This window comes from Castor canadensis, chromosome 13 (genome assembly GCF_047511655.1).
Source record: "Castor canadensis chromosome 13, mCasCan1.hap1v2, whole genome shotgun sequence".
Lineage (NCBI taxonomy): Eukaryota > Metazoa > Chordata > Mammalia > Rodentia > Castoridae > Castor > Castor canadensis.
This window is the reverse complement of record NC_133398.1, coordinates 92,190,008-92,207,186: the sequence shown is the minus strand read 5'-3', so window position 1 is coordinate 92,207,186 and position 17,179 is coordinate 92,190,008. Positions and strand designations below refer to the sequence as shown.

General features: G+C 34.6%; 1 protein-coding gene and 1 long non-coding RNA gene across 4 annotated transcripts in view; one reads left to right on the top strand and one right to left on the bottom strand.

Annotated features, from left to right (window-relative positions):
• Positions 1-17,179, top strand: part of LOC141415531 (uncharacterized) — a 61,222-nt gene that overhangs the window by 36,535 nt on the left and 7,508 nt on the right. The window lies entirely within an intron of this gene.
• The window catches only part of Gkap1 (G kinase anchoring protein 1), a 69,796-nt gene continuing 59,817 nt past the window's right edge, over positions 7,201-17,179 (bottom strand). For all 3 annotated transcript variants that reach the window (XM_074052299.1, XM_074052301.1, XM_074052300.1), the window contains 4 exons: positions 14,024-14,087; positions 10,491-10,561; positions 9,922-9,999; positions 7,201-7,520 (listed from right to left, as the gene is read on the bottom strand). In XM_074052299.1, coding sequence (XP_073908400.1) covers positions 7,473-7,520; positions 9,922-9,999; positions 10,491-10,561; positions 14,024-14,087 — 261 coding nt within the window. In that variant the 3' untranslated portion in view covers positions 7,201-7,472. The remainder of the gene's footprint in view (positions 7,521-9,921; positions 10,000-10,490; positions 10,562-14,023; positions 14,088-17,179) is intronic.

Genomic DNA, 17,179 nt, shown 5'->3' with positions numbered 1-17,179 from the left:
ACAAAGGACTGATAACCAGAATATACAGGGAACTTAAAAAACTAAATTCTCCCAAAACTAATGAACCAATAAAGAAATGGGCATGTGAACTAAACAGAACTTTTTCAAAAGAAGAAATTCAAATGGCCAGAAAACACATGAAAAAATGCTCACCATCTCTAGCAAAAAAGGAAATGCAAATTAAAACCACACTAAGATTCCACCTCACCCCTGTTAGAATAGCCATCATCAGCAACACCACCAACAACAGGTGTTGGCGAGGATGCGGGGAAAAAGGAACCCTCTTACACTGTTGGTGGGAATGCATACTAGTACAACCACTCTGGAAAAAAATTTGGAGGCTACTTAAAAAGCTGGACATCGATCTACCATTTGATCCAGCAATACCACTCTTGGGGATATACCCAAAAGACTGTTACTCCAGAGGCACCTGCACATCCATGTTTATTGCGGCACTATTCACAATAGCCAAGTTATGGAAACAGCCAAGATGCCCCAGCACTGACGAATGGATTAAGAAAATGTGGTATCTATACACAATGGAATTTTATGCAGCCATGAAGAAGAACGAAATGTTATCATTCGCTGGTAAATGGATGGAATTGGAGAACATTATTCTGAGTGAGGTTAGCCTGGCTCAAAAGACCAAAAATCGTATGTTCTCCCTCATATGTGGACATTAGATCAAGGGCAAACACAACAAGGGGATTGGACTATGAGCACATGATAAAAGCGAGAGCACACAAGGGAGGGGTGAGGATAGGTAAGACACCTAAAAAACTAGCTAGCATTTGTTGCCCTTAATGCAGAGAAACTAAAGCAGATACCTTAAAGCAACTGAGGCCAATAGGAAAAGGGGACCAGGAACTAGAGAAAAGGTTAGATCAAAAAGAATTAACCTAGAAGGTAACACCCATGCACAGGAAATCAATGTGAGTCAATGCCCTGTATAGCTATCCTTATCTCAACCAGCAAAACCCCTTGTTCCTTCCTATTATTGCTTATACTCTCTCTACAACAAAATTAGAGATAAGGGCAAAATAGTTTCTGCTGGGTATTGAGGGGGGGGAGCGGGAGGGGGTGGAGTGGGTGGTAAGGGAGGGGGTGGGGGCAGGGGGGAGAAATGAACCAAGCCTTGTATGCACATATGAATAATAAAAGAAAAATGAAAAAAAAAATAAAAAAGAACACTAAGCAAAAAGAAAATGTACACCAAGAGAAGAAACAAAAGAAAACTTAAAGTAGGATGCAGCCTGCATTTTAAGTTATTATCATCATTATTATAATTAAAGTCAATCACAATGGCTAAAAAAAAAAAAAAACTAACAAGGAAGCTTTATTATATAAAATACTTCTTAGTATACATGGTACTTCTAATTGGGCAACTACACAAAATGTTATGCTTGGTAAAATTAAAATTATTGGCTTAAAATGAACTACAGTGTTGAAGAGTGGCTAACAACTAATTATCACATATTTTCCTACAACAATAGATGGTTTAATGATAGGTCCTTATGTCAGTTATTTGATTTCTCTCAATCAAGTTATAACTTGGTAGGTAGAGCTCCATTAATAGAAAAATAAACTTTAGGTTCTTCTTTTCCAGGAAGAAACTAACTCCTCTGTTTGAAAAACCAAGTGTTGGAAGGTATTTTTTTTCTTTCTTTGTGGTACTGGAAACTGAAGCCAGGAACTCGTGCTTCCAGGCAAGCACTCTACCACTTAAGGTACACCTAAAGTCCTTTTTTTTTTTTTTTTAAATAATACGCAGTTCTCGCAGGAGAAGAAAAGACAAGTAATCAGAGAGTAGCACTGATTTGGCTGCACAAAGTCAAATCCTTAAACAAAAACAACTAAATGGCAGGAATAATCACACATCTACCAATATTAATACTGAATGTTAATAGACTCAACTCCCTCAACAAAAGACACCCTTTGGCCTACTGGATTAAAAAGGAAGATCTGACAATCTGTTGTATACAAGAGACCCACCTTATTGACAGAAATAAACATTGGCTTAGGGTGAAAGGCTGGAAGAATATTTACCAAGCTAATGGGCCCCCAAAACAGGCAGGAGAAGCAATACTTATATCAGACAAAGAAGACTTCAAACTTACATTGGTCAAACAAGACAAAGGAGGTCACTCCATACTAATAAAAGGGACAATCATAAAAAGGAAGTAACAATTATCAACTTATATGTGCCTAATACATAGTGTACCCAACTTCATCAAACTTACACTAAAGGACTTAAAATCATATATAGATTGTAACACAGTGGTAGTGGGAGACTTTAATACCCCTCTATCACCAATAGATAGGTCATCCAGACAAACAATCAACATCAAACGGAGCTAACAGATGTCTACAGAATATCTTACCCTGCAACAGCAAAATATACATTCTTCTCCAAAACAGACATATCTTAGTGCACAGAGTCTCAATATATAAGAAAAGTGACATAACCCCCTGCATACTATCTGATCACAATGCATTAAAACTAGAACTCAACAATAATAGCAGCAGCTGAAAACACACACGTGATAGGAGGTTGAACAACACATTGCTCAACAGTCAGAGGGTCATAGAAGAAATAAGAGAGGAAATCAAAAGGTTCCTGGAAGCTAATGAAAACACTACCTACCAGAACCAATGGGACATAGCAAAGGCAGTCCTACAAGAATGTTTATAGCCATGAATGCATATATTAAAAACATAGAATGATCTCAAATAAATGATCTAGTGCTACATCTCAAACTCCTAGAAAAAAAAGAACAAGCAAAACCCAAAGCAAGCAGAAGGACAGAAATAATAAATAAGGGCCAAAATCAATGAAATAAAGACCCAAAAAGCCATACAAAGAATCAACAACAAAAAAAAGCTGGTTCTTTAAAAAAATAAACAAGATTGACAAGCCCCTGGCAAATCTGGTTAAAATGAGGGAAAAGACCCTAATTAATAAAGTCAGAAACAAAAAAGGGGAGATAACAAATACCAAGGAAAGCCAAGGAATCATCAGGGACTACTTTGAAAATCTATATTCAAATCAACTGGACAATCTAGAAGAAATGGACAAACTTCTAGATACTTATGACCATTCAAAACTGAACCAAGAAGACATTAACCACCTAAACAGAGCTATAATACATAATGAAATTGAAGCAGCAATAAAGTTTCTCCAAAAAAAGAGAGAATTCCAGGACCTGATGGATTCTCCACTGAATTCTAGCAGATCTTTAAGGAAGAACTAATACCAACACTCCTTAAACTTTTCCAAAGGAAAGGAACACTGCCTACTCATTTTATTAAGCCAGTTTTACACACCTTCCAAAACTGGACAAGGACACATCCAACAAAAGAGAACTACAGCCCAGTCTCCTTAATGAACATTGATGCAAAAATCCTCAATAAAATAATGGCAAACCAAATCCAACAACATATATGAAAGATCATATACCATGACTAAGTCGGCTTCATCCTAGGGATGCAGGGACAGTTCAACATATGCAAATCATTAAATGTAATACAGCACACTAACAGAAGCAAAGACAAAAACCACTTGATCACCTCAATAGATGTAGAAAAAGCCTTTGATAAGATTCAACACTACTTCATGATAAAAGCTCTGAGGAAACTAGGAGTAGAAGGAATGTACCTCAACATTATAAAGGCTATATATGACAAACCTATAGCCAACATCAGACTTAATGGAGAAAAGCTGAAACCATTTCCCCTAAAGTCAGGAATGAAAAAAGGGTGCCCATTCGCCCCACTCATATTCAACATAGTCCTGGAATTCCTAGCCAGAGCATTAAGTCAAGAAGAAGACATAAATGGAATACAATAGGTAAAGAAACTGTCAAAATATCCCTTTTGCCAATGACCTGATCTTATACCTTAAAGACCCCCCCAAAATCCCCCAAACTCCTAGACACCATGAACAGCTTCAGCAAAGTAGCAAGATACAAAATCAACTTACAAAAAGAGATTGAGAAAGAATTTAGGAAAACAATTCCATTTACAATAGCCTAAAAAAAAAATCAAATACCTAGGAATAAACTTAACAAAGGATGTAAATGACCTCTACAAGGAGGACTATAAACCACTGAAGAAAGAGATTGAGGAAGACTACAGAAGGTGGAAAGATCTCCCATGTTTATGGACTGGTAGAATCAACAAATTAAAAATGGCTATACTACCAAAAGCAATCTACATGTTCAATGCAATTCTCATCAAAATTCCTATGACATTTATCACAGACATTGAAAATTCTACCCTAAAGTTCATTTGGAAATACAAAAGATGGTGAACAGCCAAGGCAATACTGAGCAAAAGGAGCAATGCTGGAGGTATCACAATACCCGACTTCAAACTATACTACAAAGTCATAACAATAAAAACAGCATGGTACTGGGACAAAAACAGACATGAAGACCAGTGGAACAGAATAGAGGAACCGGTTATGAATCCGGTTATGAATCACCTAATTTTTGACAAATATGATAAGAGAAAAGACACCCTCTTTAACAAATGTTGCTAGGAAAACTGGTTATCTGCCTACGGAAAACTGGTTATCTGCCTACAGAAAACTGAAACTAGATCCATGCTTGTCACCCTGTACTAGTATCAACTCAAAGTGGATTACGTATCTTAATATAAAACCTGACCCTTGAAGCTAGTACAGGAAAGAGTAGGGAATACACTGGAAGCAATAAGTATAAGTAAGGACTTCCTCAGTAGAACCCAAGCGGCTCAGCAACTAAAGGAGGATTGACAAACAGGACTACATGAAAGTAAAAAGCTTCTGCACAACAAAAGAAATGGTCTCTAAATTGAAGATGCCTCCCACAGCACGGGAGAAAGTCTTTGCTAGCTGTACATCAGACACAGGACTTATAACCAGAATACACAGGGAGCTCAAAAAACTAAACTCCCCAAAAATCAATGACCCAATAAGGAAATGGGCAACTGAAATAAACAACTTTTTCAAAGGAAGAAGTCTAAATGGCTAAAAAAACATGAAATAATGCTCACCATCCCTGGCCATGAAGGAAATGCAAATCAAAACTACACTAAGATTCCACCTCACTCCTGTTAGAATAGCTAGCTAGCATCAAGAACTCCACCACCAACAAATGTTGGCGAAGATGCAGGGGGAAAAAGAAACCCTTATATACTGCTGGTGGGAATTAAGCTAGTACAACCACTATGGAAAACAATTTGGAGGCTTCTTAAAAAAGTAAAAATAAGACAAGAGAAGGAAAATAAAAAACCTGAATGTGGTTTATGTGCTTACTGTACAAATACAGTAAACTTAAACTGGCTTGAGGCCACTATGAGAAGGGGACTAGGTAGTAGTGAAGAGGTCTGATAGAGATAAACCAATTTGGTTTGTAGTACACATATGCATGGAAACACAAGGAATCTCCTTATATAGTTGTCTTTATCGCAAACTAGCAAAAACGCCATGTTTTTATTATCTTTTATGTTTTCTCTTCTACAAAATCGGAGAATAAGGGGGGAGAATAGGGTCTACCTGGAGGTGGGTTTGGGGAGGTGTGGGGGTGTGGGACATGGTGGAGAGGTGGGAGGAGGTACAAATAATGCACACACATATAATGCAAAAATTATACCTGCTGAGACTCTTCTGGGAATTGGGGGAGTGGGGATGAAAGAGCGCAGAGGAGGGGGTGAATTCAAATATGATACATTTGATATATTGTAACAACTTTTGTAAATACTCCAATGTACCTCCACCCAGCTCAACAATAAAAAATTACTTACTGAAATGTAATAAAAAATATGTGGTTCTATGTCAGTTATATCTCAAAGTTGTGCTTTCTTAAAAAACTAATTTATATAAAACGGTATAATCAGTATATATTTATATACATATAAAATTGGGAACATGTGTGTGTGTGTGTGTGTGCATGTGTGTGCATGTGTGTGTGTAATATTGTGAAGAAAATTATTCCCTAACAAATTTATAATGAGAAGCAATTGCGTCTATGGCCATATCACCCTGAATGTACTGGATCACAGAAGCTAAGCAGGATTGGGCCTGTTTAAACTTGGATGGGAGACACAATTGCATTTAACAATAAAATCTATAAAATATTTCACATTTTTGTTTGGAATATGATTATCATGTTTTATATGTTTTGTGTTGGGTATTTTTGAGATACGGTCTCATGGGCTGGCTTTGAATTGAGATCCTCCTGATCGCTGTCTCTTAAGTAGCTAGGATTATAGGCATGAGCCATTGGCACATGACTTCTTTATGAATGACACCATCACTCTTACTCTCTTTTAGGCCTGAGATCTTGTTTTTGTCTCTGATGCCCTTTTTCTCATTCTGCATAAGTCTGTTAGACTCCCCCATGGAAACACTTTTTAATTTTCTGAAATCTACTGCAACTTTCCCAGTTCGAGGTTACCTTTATTTCCTATTTCTACTATTATAAAAGCCTCCTCAATATTCTCTTCCAAATGACTTTCTTTTATGATTTTCTATTTAAAAGGACAAGTATTCTGTTTCTAAAGGACAACTCTGATGACTGCTTTGTCTGTACATTTTTAATGTTTCCCTGTGCTAATCAAATTATCTTGAAATTCAAGATGGATGAAAGCTATCCCCAAACTACCCTTCTGGCTTTCTCATTTCTGCCCTATATAAACATATGTTCTAGTCAAAACAAAAGCCTTCTGAGCTGAGAGTGCAGTTCAGTGGTACAGTGCTCACCTAGCATGTGTGAGGCCCTGAGTTCAATCTCCAGCAACAAAAAAATCTCTCCTTCATTCTTCCCCACTCATAAAACTCCTGATTCCCAGTATGTCATATTACTAACCTCAGGTCAGCCAAACTGCTCTTAAAAACAAACCCTTCAGCCCAGATTTCATTCCTGCTGCCTAGACTGCTTCTCAACAAAGTTACAGAAAACATACTTACTAAAATTTATCTCATGCAAGTTTTCTCAATTTCCAAACAATGTATCACATTCAAACAGATAATAATTACTTTTTGCCCCTACTTTACCCACCTACACATAAGCTACATGAGGATATCAACCATATTTCACTCATCTTGTGACTCTTAGTACACAGAAAGTGTACTGAACTGAAAGAATTAATTGGCTGATGCATAAGCAAAAATGATACTTTCACATTGTTTATGAAACTTGAAAAAAAATCAAACATTACTGGAAGAGTAATTGAATTTTATTGACTGATGAAAAACTAAAGTGATAAGAAGTATGGATAGCAAACAATACTCATTGAGTGCTTCTGGAATTCAATATTTCTTTTCACTTTAAGCCAAAAGAACGTAAAGTTATAGACTGTTAGTGAGCTAGTTGCTTTTAGTTCCTTCAACAAAAACTGCATAGTTTAGCAGTTGTTCAACATTAAATATATACATTTTTGCAAAACCCTGAAAGTTTTAACTTTTGTGTTGACTTCAAAGGCTAATATAATCACCTACACTGGTCAGATTCAGAGTTTCTTTTCCCTTTTCTGCCACCCTGTAAAGAAAAAATAAAGCAAATTATTTAGGAAACACCATTTTAGGGACATTTTCATTTTAAGAACATATGAGACCAAAGGTATTCTGGGGTATGAGAAGGAAGCAATATTTTTTCGTAAATGTTACAAATTTGAGTGTCCATACTACTAAATTATTTGTATACCTACAGTTACTGTACTTCTATATGAATTTGTTTAGGCTTAATTAGCTTACAAGTGAATGAATATCCTATTTCTTAAAGTTCATTTTTACTGCTGTAGGATTTTTTTAAAAAGTAAAGCATCTGATAAATACCAAAATAAACCACACACTTAATTTGTTCCATATGATCAATAAATTTAGTTCATTATTTTTGGACAATTCAATTTATAATTCAAGTTCTGCCAAGTTTTGGTCATATTAAACTGCATTAGAAATGTGATTTTGTCTATTAGTAGATTGAAAAGTAGGTTATTTTCATATTGCTCAGTGGCATACACAGGTCTGTATTTAATTTGTTACACATGAAATATCATTTATGGTTATTTGACTTGAGCCAAGGAAAACGAAAGGCAGCTTAAAAGACAACAATTTTATGTACTTTTGTTTTTTTGGCAGTGCAGATGTTTGAACCTTAGTACTTTGTGCTTGCTATAGCAAGTATTCTGCCACTTGAGCCACATTCTAACCCTTTTTCTTTTCTTTTTTGCTTTAGTTATTTTTCATATAAGGTCTCATGTTTTTGCCCAGGGCTGATCTTGGATCATGATCCTTCTACCTCTGCCTCCTGTACAGCTAGGAATACAAGTATGAACGACCATGCCTGGCTTTTTTTTTTCTTAATGGTACTGAAATTTGAACTCAGGGTCTCATGCTTGCAAGGCAAGCACTGTACCACTTGGGCCATTCCACCAGCCATTTTTTGTGTTGGATTTTTTTTAGATAGGGTCTCATGAACTATTTGTCTGGGCTGGCTTTGAACCATTATCCTCCTGATCTCTGAATCCTGAGTAGCTAGGATTATAGGCATGCCTGGCTTGTTTTTTGAGATAGAGTCTCACTAACTTTTTTTCTTGGGCTGGCCTTAAAAAACAATCCTGCCATCTTTGTGTCCTATGTAGCTAGGATTACAGGCATGTACCACCACACCTATCTCTGTACATTATTTTAACATTACATTTTGTTTTATTCTGATTTAAAAAGCAAATACCTATTGTAGAAATATGGAAAGAACAAAAGTACAAAGAACAAAATTAAAATCATCCACAACTACATAGGCCACACCTCAATTCAACCATAAAAATAATTTAAAGTATTTTCCTTATAATATTTTTCCCATTTTGATAAAGTATGGTAATGATAACCAAACTTAAGTTGATCACCAAAATATTGCTTATAATATATAATTCAAATGTTTCCAAGTGATCCTGATGATCACCAAGTTTGGGAACTGCTTGTTTGTGGAAATACATTTCTTAAAGTAGTGGTTATGTTCAGGACATACTGAGCCCAGACTCATTTGATAATGATGGCAGCTTCTCTTCATTTCCTCCAAGCTTTTTCATCCTATAGCTTCTATCTTTAGAGTCAAATATATTTCTACGTCAACCTTCTAAAGAAGACAAAACAAAAAACTTCCAAGTATAAGAACGCTATTTATTCTTCATTCCTGATCACATAAAAGTTCTGCAAAGAACTTTTATTCAGAGAAAAACAGTATGAACCGATTTTGTGGGACTTGAGATGTATAATCACAGGTATTTTTAAATGATTTATTTTCTGTTAACAGGAAAATAAGAATGTAGAAAAAATTAAGGTATAGCTACTATACATAGGTACTGATGTTACATAGTTTAAAACTCTTATCATGCTTCTTAAGAGCTTTAAAAAGAAACCAAAACAACATTCAAGCATCCTTCTCAAAGTCTCCCAGGCAAAGGGAATTCCCCTTCTCAGACTGATTCAATGTCGCAGGTAGTTTGAGTAAATGTTTATGTTCTCTATGCTACTAGAGGCTTTCAAGCTTCCTTGACTATGATCACCCATTAATTAATGCATTTTTATGATTTAGGCACATACACATGTACATATAAATATGTATATACAAATATACATATATATTAAAACAAAGCACTGATATTTTGTTTCATCCATATAAATGCTGAATGTCATCTTGTAAGTGCAGAATGACAGAATTAGAAAGTCACTATTTTGTAATTCCAAAAGAATAACTAGTTAGTAGTACTACTTATAATTGTAACAATGTTTTAAATGTAAATTATATGATCAATAATAAAATTGTTAATATACTTGATGAATAAATTTTGGCCCCAAAATAAGATAGTACATTTATTTTCACAAAATATCTAGTCCAAATGTACCTTTGGTGATGAAAACTCTTCAAAATTATAAAAGCATACCTGGTATTTGGCTAATTCTGCCTGTAATACTTTCACTTTAGATCTTTCTTGTTCTAATGCAGCATGAAGTGAAGTCACCTATAACCAAATATTCAATAAGAAAGCGATTTTTCAAATCTTCTTGACAAATACACTAATTATGAACACTTTTCACACTGATAAATTCTGACAACTACATAAACAAGTATCAGAGAAGAAACTCTCCCCATAGTTTCCATTAAGTTTTATATACAGTTATCTCTTACAGATAGACAGGACAAACTCACTGTCAGAAGTCAAGGATGTGAAGGAGAGTAAGTCTAATCTAGGAACAGATTAAGTTCTACCTGCCCTTTCATCCCTATGTTAACAGTCCACTAAAATGTTTCCCCATTCTTCAGGACATACCTACCTCCCTTAAGGACAATAAACGGAATCTTTACTAACTTGCTATTACATAATAATAAAGTATAGTTTCTATTACTTTCTTGCAATGTTGATGGGTTGTAGTTCTGTTTAGTCAAGTTTAAAAATTTAAGACTAAAGAATAGCATAAGAAAATCAATCATGTATACTCCGTATTTCTTTACCTGTATAGTTAGTTCATTCTTGATACTCTGTGATTCATCGACTTGCAGAAGTATTTCTGCCTTATCTTTCACTGACAAAAAAGGAAAAACAGCAGTATTTTCTTTTCAGTCATTCAAATGCTTTAATAGTACTGCAGTGAACAAAAATCTAAGTATAGTACAGTTAGAACAATGATTCCTTGTCTTCTTACTTAATGAATGTACTACATTTTTTAATGGATCACTGTACTTCTTGACCCAGCATAGATTTTATTTTCCACAGTAAATTCTGATTATTATCACCGCAGCAGTTTTTCTTGGAAATTTTAAATTTTCTGTGGTGTTAAAATCACGATTGCAGATATGATGATCATTATTTGCATCTACATTAACTAGATCAAGTATACAACAACATGCAAATTTTCACATAGGAAAAACTTTGGCTAATTTTTTTCTTTTGAGACAAGATCTCATCATGTAGCCCAAGGAGGCCTTGAATGCTTAATCTTCTACCCTCAGCTACCCAAGGGCTGAGATTATAGGCATGAACCACTATGCCTGGCTACCATGACTAATCTTAAAGCAAGATTTTTTAAAGGCAGTGAAGAGTGCTTTTTTGTTAAATTGGTGAAGTGACTATAAGGCAGACAATATTATTATCTGACTTTTCACACCAATAAAGCACTAGTAAATAAATATAGCTCATATGACTGATCACATAACATTTGTGGTCTCTTAGAACTATTCTAGAGGTTTTACCCTCAATGGAAAAACAAAAGACCCCTCTCTATTTTGGTCCAGTTTCCTAAGCTTTAAAAGTCTCCACATGGTTAATGCATGAAACTAGCTCTTCACTAAGAAAATGAAGTAGGAGAAGTTGAAGAGGTAAAATTGTAATAAATTAGCAAAGGAGGAAATGTTTAAATATATGAGAACTAATATCACCACAGATATTAACTCAGGATATTTAATTTATCTATAGCCTCAAACATTTATGCTTTCTTTATTATCATATTTTTTTTGGTAGGTTCTCACTATATAGCCAGTCTGGACTCAAACTTATGGTCCTCCTGAGTATTAGGATTACAGATGTGCACCACCATGCCAAGCACTTACATTATTATCAACTACAATCACCTTTTTATATAATAAATCACTAAAACTCATTCCTCCCTCACTATGACTTTGTACTTTTCCCATCTTACTTATTATTTCCTTCCTATCTATCTATCTATCTATCTATCTTGGAGATGAAGTCTCCCTATGCAATTGAAGTTGGCCTGGAACTCACTATATATAGCCCAGGCTGGCCTTAAACTCATGATCCTCCTGCCCTAGCCTCCCAAGTGCCTTTTTTTTTAAATATGCCATGAATGAAGTTTTTGAATGCTGTGTTCCTTATTTTTCTCACAAGTCTTATGTTTTTTAACTGTGATTTTGAAAAGGGAAGTGATTGTTAGCAAAATAGGTTGAATTATAACAGAATTGGCTACATTTACATTATAAATGCTACAGTGTTTTGAATATTTTCATATTATGTGAAAATACGTAACATTTTCTACTTGGATTACTTATGGTGTGGACTATGGCATTGATGTTATTCACTAATAGCCTTTTTTTTTTTTTGACAGTGCTGGAGATCAAACCCAGAGCCTTGTGCATGCTAGGCAGGGTTTTACCTCTGAACTATATTTTACCTCAGCCCAGCCCCATGATACTTATTTTTAATCTACTTTTTCTCTATCTTTTTTTTTTTTGGTGGTCCTCTACCACTAAGCTACCTACCTCCAGCCCTTTTTAATTTTTTGAGGGAGGATCTCACCAAAGTTGCCCAGTCTGGCCTTTTACAATCTTCCTCCCCCAGCCTTGTGAGTGGCTGTGATTACAGGTGTGTATCATCAGTCCCAGCTTTACTTTTGAGAGGAACTTTCTGGAATAGTTTATTAGTGGGGAATATTATTTTTACTTTTATAAATCATATAGCCCAAAGTACAATGATATGCTTCATTTCTTCAGTTAAAGATTTTTTTTTGGTGGTACTAGGGGTTGAACTCAGGGCTTCACGACTGCTAGGCACTCTACCTCCTGAGCTACTCCACCAGCTCATTTCTTCAATTAGATAAATGTCTTCCAAATAATTTTTTTATTTTCATTAAATGACCCACACTTGAAGCTTAATAACATGCATTAATCTTATGATACTAATCCTGTGATGTTGATAAAATTAATTTAACCTTATAATGTTTATACCTTAATATACAAATAATGCCTTTTCCCATTATTCTATTTTTTTGTTGTCGTCGTTGGTGGTGGTAAGACTGGGGTTTGAACTCAGGTTCATGCTCACAAAGCAAGTGCTCTACCACTTGAGCCACACCTTCACTCCATTTTGCTCTGGTTATTTTTGGAGATGGGGTCTCATGAACTATTTGCCCAGGCTGGCCTTGAACCATGATCCTCCCAATCTCAGCCTCTCAAGTAGCTAGGATGATAGGCATGAGCAACTGGCTCCCATTCCCCATTATTCCTAAACTCCTATTTCATCATATTATCAGCTAACATATAAAAAATATAAATTTGACCTGAGTTCAAACTCCAATACCACCAAAATATATACATTTGATATATATTTTTATATTTATATATGAAAATTTGCATTTTACTCATATTTGTTTTGGTGCTGGGGACTGAACCTAGGGCTGTACACATTTCACACTGTTTTGATTAACTATTTTTCGTAATATAATTTAAATTTCAGTTGGATAGTTCTACCAATAGCTTTATATCCATACTTTTAGACATTTTCTTTTCTTTTCAATGTAAGTTTCAGTTCCTTGAATGCCATACAGTACACAGGCACTACATGTAGATTTTATGAGCATTTACTGAGAAGGGAAATTGTTTATTATATTTAGTTTTACCTATTCATGAGATTTTCTACTTTATTGATGTCTTAATCTATGTTCTTTTGTGATTTATAACTTCCTTTGCTTAAATCTCATATTTAAAAATTAATACATATTTCCTTTTGTGTTATGAATGGAAAATTTTCATAGAACTTTCAAGGTAAGTTTCAGGAAGGCAACTGATTGAGAAGCTTTCATATGACATCAAATTTACTAAGGTTATCTCTAATCAGTTTTTGGATTAGATTATTTCTTTAGGTTTCTATTGATGAGTTCTAGTAGCCAAAATAAAAAGAGCAGTGGGAGAGGGAGAAAAAAGGAAGGAAATAGGAAGAAAAACCTAAAGCAATCACAAGTTGCCTCCTCCAACAATTAAAAGCAAATTCTATTTGTTTTCCTTCTAAAATGGTCCAATGATTCATGGAATTGAAATTTCAAGGATTTCTCTTGCCTGAGTAGTGCAAATGTATATAAAACCAAGGCTCTTTAAGAGTGTCTTATAATGATAATATTGTCAGCAACTACCTAGCCTGTATCACTCGGGAAAAGCTTTTTATTTTGTTGAGTTGATAAATGATTTGTCTTGAAAAATTAACTTCAAATATTGCTATGACAAATTTTAATTCTAAAAACACACAAATTACTTACTTTCACCTTCCTGAAGCATTTTCAATAATTGTGCATTTCTTGCCTTTACTTCTTTATATTTTGCCTATTAGTCAAAAAAGAAAATTTTAATTTTAGAAATGTAAACTATATAATTAATGATTTACAAACAGTTTATGGAGTTGTGAATTCTAGGCTTGCTTAAAGACATAAATTATTTCTGAGAAAAAAAGGATGGAGGAAAATGTAACTAGAACAGTCTACTACTTAAATTAAATGTTCACTAAAATAAAAAATTAAGGAGAGCTGAAAGTGAAGTCAGGATAATACTAAATTTTCCTGAAGAGTCTTTGTCTTTCTTCCCCAAATAAAACCCTTACACAATTCAAAATAATTCAGATGAAACCCAAAAGAAAAATGACTCATTTCAACACCAGTACTGTACAACAATATAGTAGAACTTTCTATATCTGTTCTGTAGTTGCCACTGTCCAATATGTGGCTGCTGAACACCAGAAACATGGCTAGTGTGACTGAGAAAATGAATTTTTAATTTTACTTAACACTAATTTAAATTGAGACATTTGTAGTGGTTATTGAATTTTACAGCACAGTTCTATATACCTTCTCAGTTAAACTTTACCTAATCTCTTATTTCATTGATAAATAATTACTGCTATAATAATTTTTGGCTGACATGAATTAGTAATTTACTGAAACATCTTTCAGCTTTTTTTCAATTTTTTTCAAATGGCTTAGCTTCCCCTCACACTATATAAATGATACAATTACATACTTATGAAAAAGAGGGCCTGTGCCCCAACATTAACATCCACATTCCAGGTGACTTTCTGCCTATACTATCCTTAGTCAACATTTTTTAACACTCTCAGAAACATTAATAAAGAGTTAAAATAGTAACCAATCCACTTAATATATTATAGAAAAATAAATGCCTAAGGAAAATATATCAGTTTAAAGAACTTGTCATTTCTTCTCTCAACATGTACCTAGAAGTTAACAGATTAAAATTTTTCTTGTTTCTACAGTGCTGGAGATCAAACCTAGGGCTTTAATCATCCTAGGCAAGTATTTTATCACTGAACCTTGCCCTAGCCCTCAAATTTCTTGTAAAACAGATTTAAATGTATTCTAAGTCCTATAAAGTTGGCTTTTACTAAACAGTTCTCTCTTTATTAAATGGGTGATGATAAATCAATTGTTTACTGAGTAATACTCTACACAGTGAACTAAAGTAAGCACCACAGTATATATAAAGAATAGAACTTCTGAAAAACTTTAGAAATGAACAAGAGACAAGTCAGGTGGTACCATAAATGTGTCAGGGAAAAATATATACACTCAACTATAATTGTATTCACTTTGAATACAGAAATATTCACCATGAATATGTGGAACAACACTCCCATGAAATTCCTACTTGTAGGACTTCAATCTATGTTAATATCTCACCAAACTCTAAGTGCAGCTCAAGTTTTTTTGTCCACGGTGCAGGTCACTATACATGGCGGCACCTCTTATGAAAGCTTTAATATCTAAAAGCAGCTCATAAATCAAAAAATGCAAATATGCAAATCACCTGTGAAAATTCCCTAATGTGCTTATGAAAATAGTATATGCAGTTTTATATATACAATCCTGAGTAGTAAATGTACCTACAAAACATAAATACCTAAAATACTAGCAACATGTGGTTTGTAATAAAGAGCACATATGAAATACACAATGTCCTACTATTTTAGTTTTTTTTTTTTTTTGAGAGAGGGTCTAGCTCAGGCTGACCCCAAACTTTCCATCATCCTACCTCAGCTTCTGAAGTGCTGGGGATTACAAGCACCATGTATGGCTAGTATTTTTAATTTCACAAAAATATAGGGCATATCAAGTTGGTAAAGTTAAATGCTCACATGTTGTGACTCCACTGTATCCTGAGATTGATTGTAGCACAGTCGTTTCAAATTCAGTATGTCCAAAATGCAAACTACATGTTCATTTTCCTCCAACCAGTTAAATATTGTGCTCTTCCTCTTACTACTCACTGTTTCACCAAACTATCTTCACTCCAGGCCCTAGCTATATGCATCATAATCCCACAAAAACAATTCTCATGTCACTTTTCTTTAGTGACTTTTATTGACCTATCTAAAATCCAAATGCCTTCAGATTCTAATCCCAATGAACATCTTCGATCTCGCCTTCTCCAGCCTTCTACATTTCTCTAAATGTCAGCTACCGTGTACACTTCCTACCATTCCCATGCCTTTGTGTACACTGTTCTCCCTACGTGGAAAAATCATCTCTGTGAAATTCTCACCAATTTTCAATAGCAGTAACTCATCCATTCCTTTCTCTGTACTTCTGGATCACTCTTTCAAATATCAATTGTAAATCCTACATTGTATTGCAATTCTTTTCCATTTCTATCTTTCCTATAACTCATGCCTACTTCAACAAAAGCAAAGGAAACTAGAAATGAAAAGCTAAGGAAGATGGATTTGTGTAGTTGGAAAAAGTCTGAGCAAGGCTTATTATTCCTAAAGGCACAAGCAGAGGAAGAAGAGAAATGTAAGAACCATCAGGGCTTGAACTCGATTTATTTTTTTCACTGTTACATACGTTGGGCCCAGAAAAGTACCTGGCACACCACAGGCATGCAATGAGTAATTGTTGAATGGCCTAATATTATTCAAAAAGTGATATTTGATATAAATAAGAGATTTTTTTAGGTCAAGGGAAGAAGTAAGATTCATGGTTAAAAACAAGTATACATCCAAGTGTTGGGGAGATGCAGAGAAACTGGAACCCTTGTGCACTGCTGGTTGGAACATAAAATGGTACAGATGCTTCAGAAAACAGTTTGGAGGTTCCTTAAAATGTCAAACAGAATTATTATATGATCTAGCAATTCTACTCTTATGTATTTATCCCAAAGAATTCAAAGCAGGTATTCAGATACTTGTATACCAATAAACAATATGCAGTATATACCTGCAATGGAATATTATTCAGTTATAAACAGGAATAAAATTCTGATAAATGCTACATGGATGAACCTTGAAAAAATTACGCTAAATGAAATATGCAAGACACAAAAGGACAAATATTCTATGTTTCTACCTTTACCAGGTACCTAGAAGAAGCAAATTCATGGAGATTAAGGGGTTATGAGGGACTGGA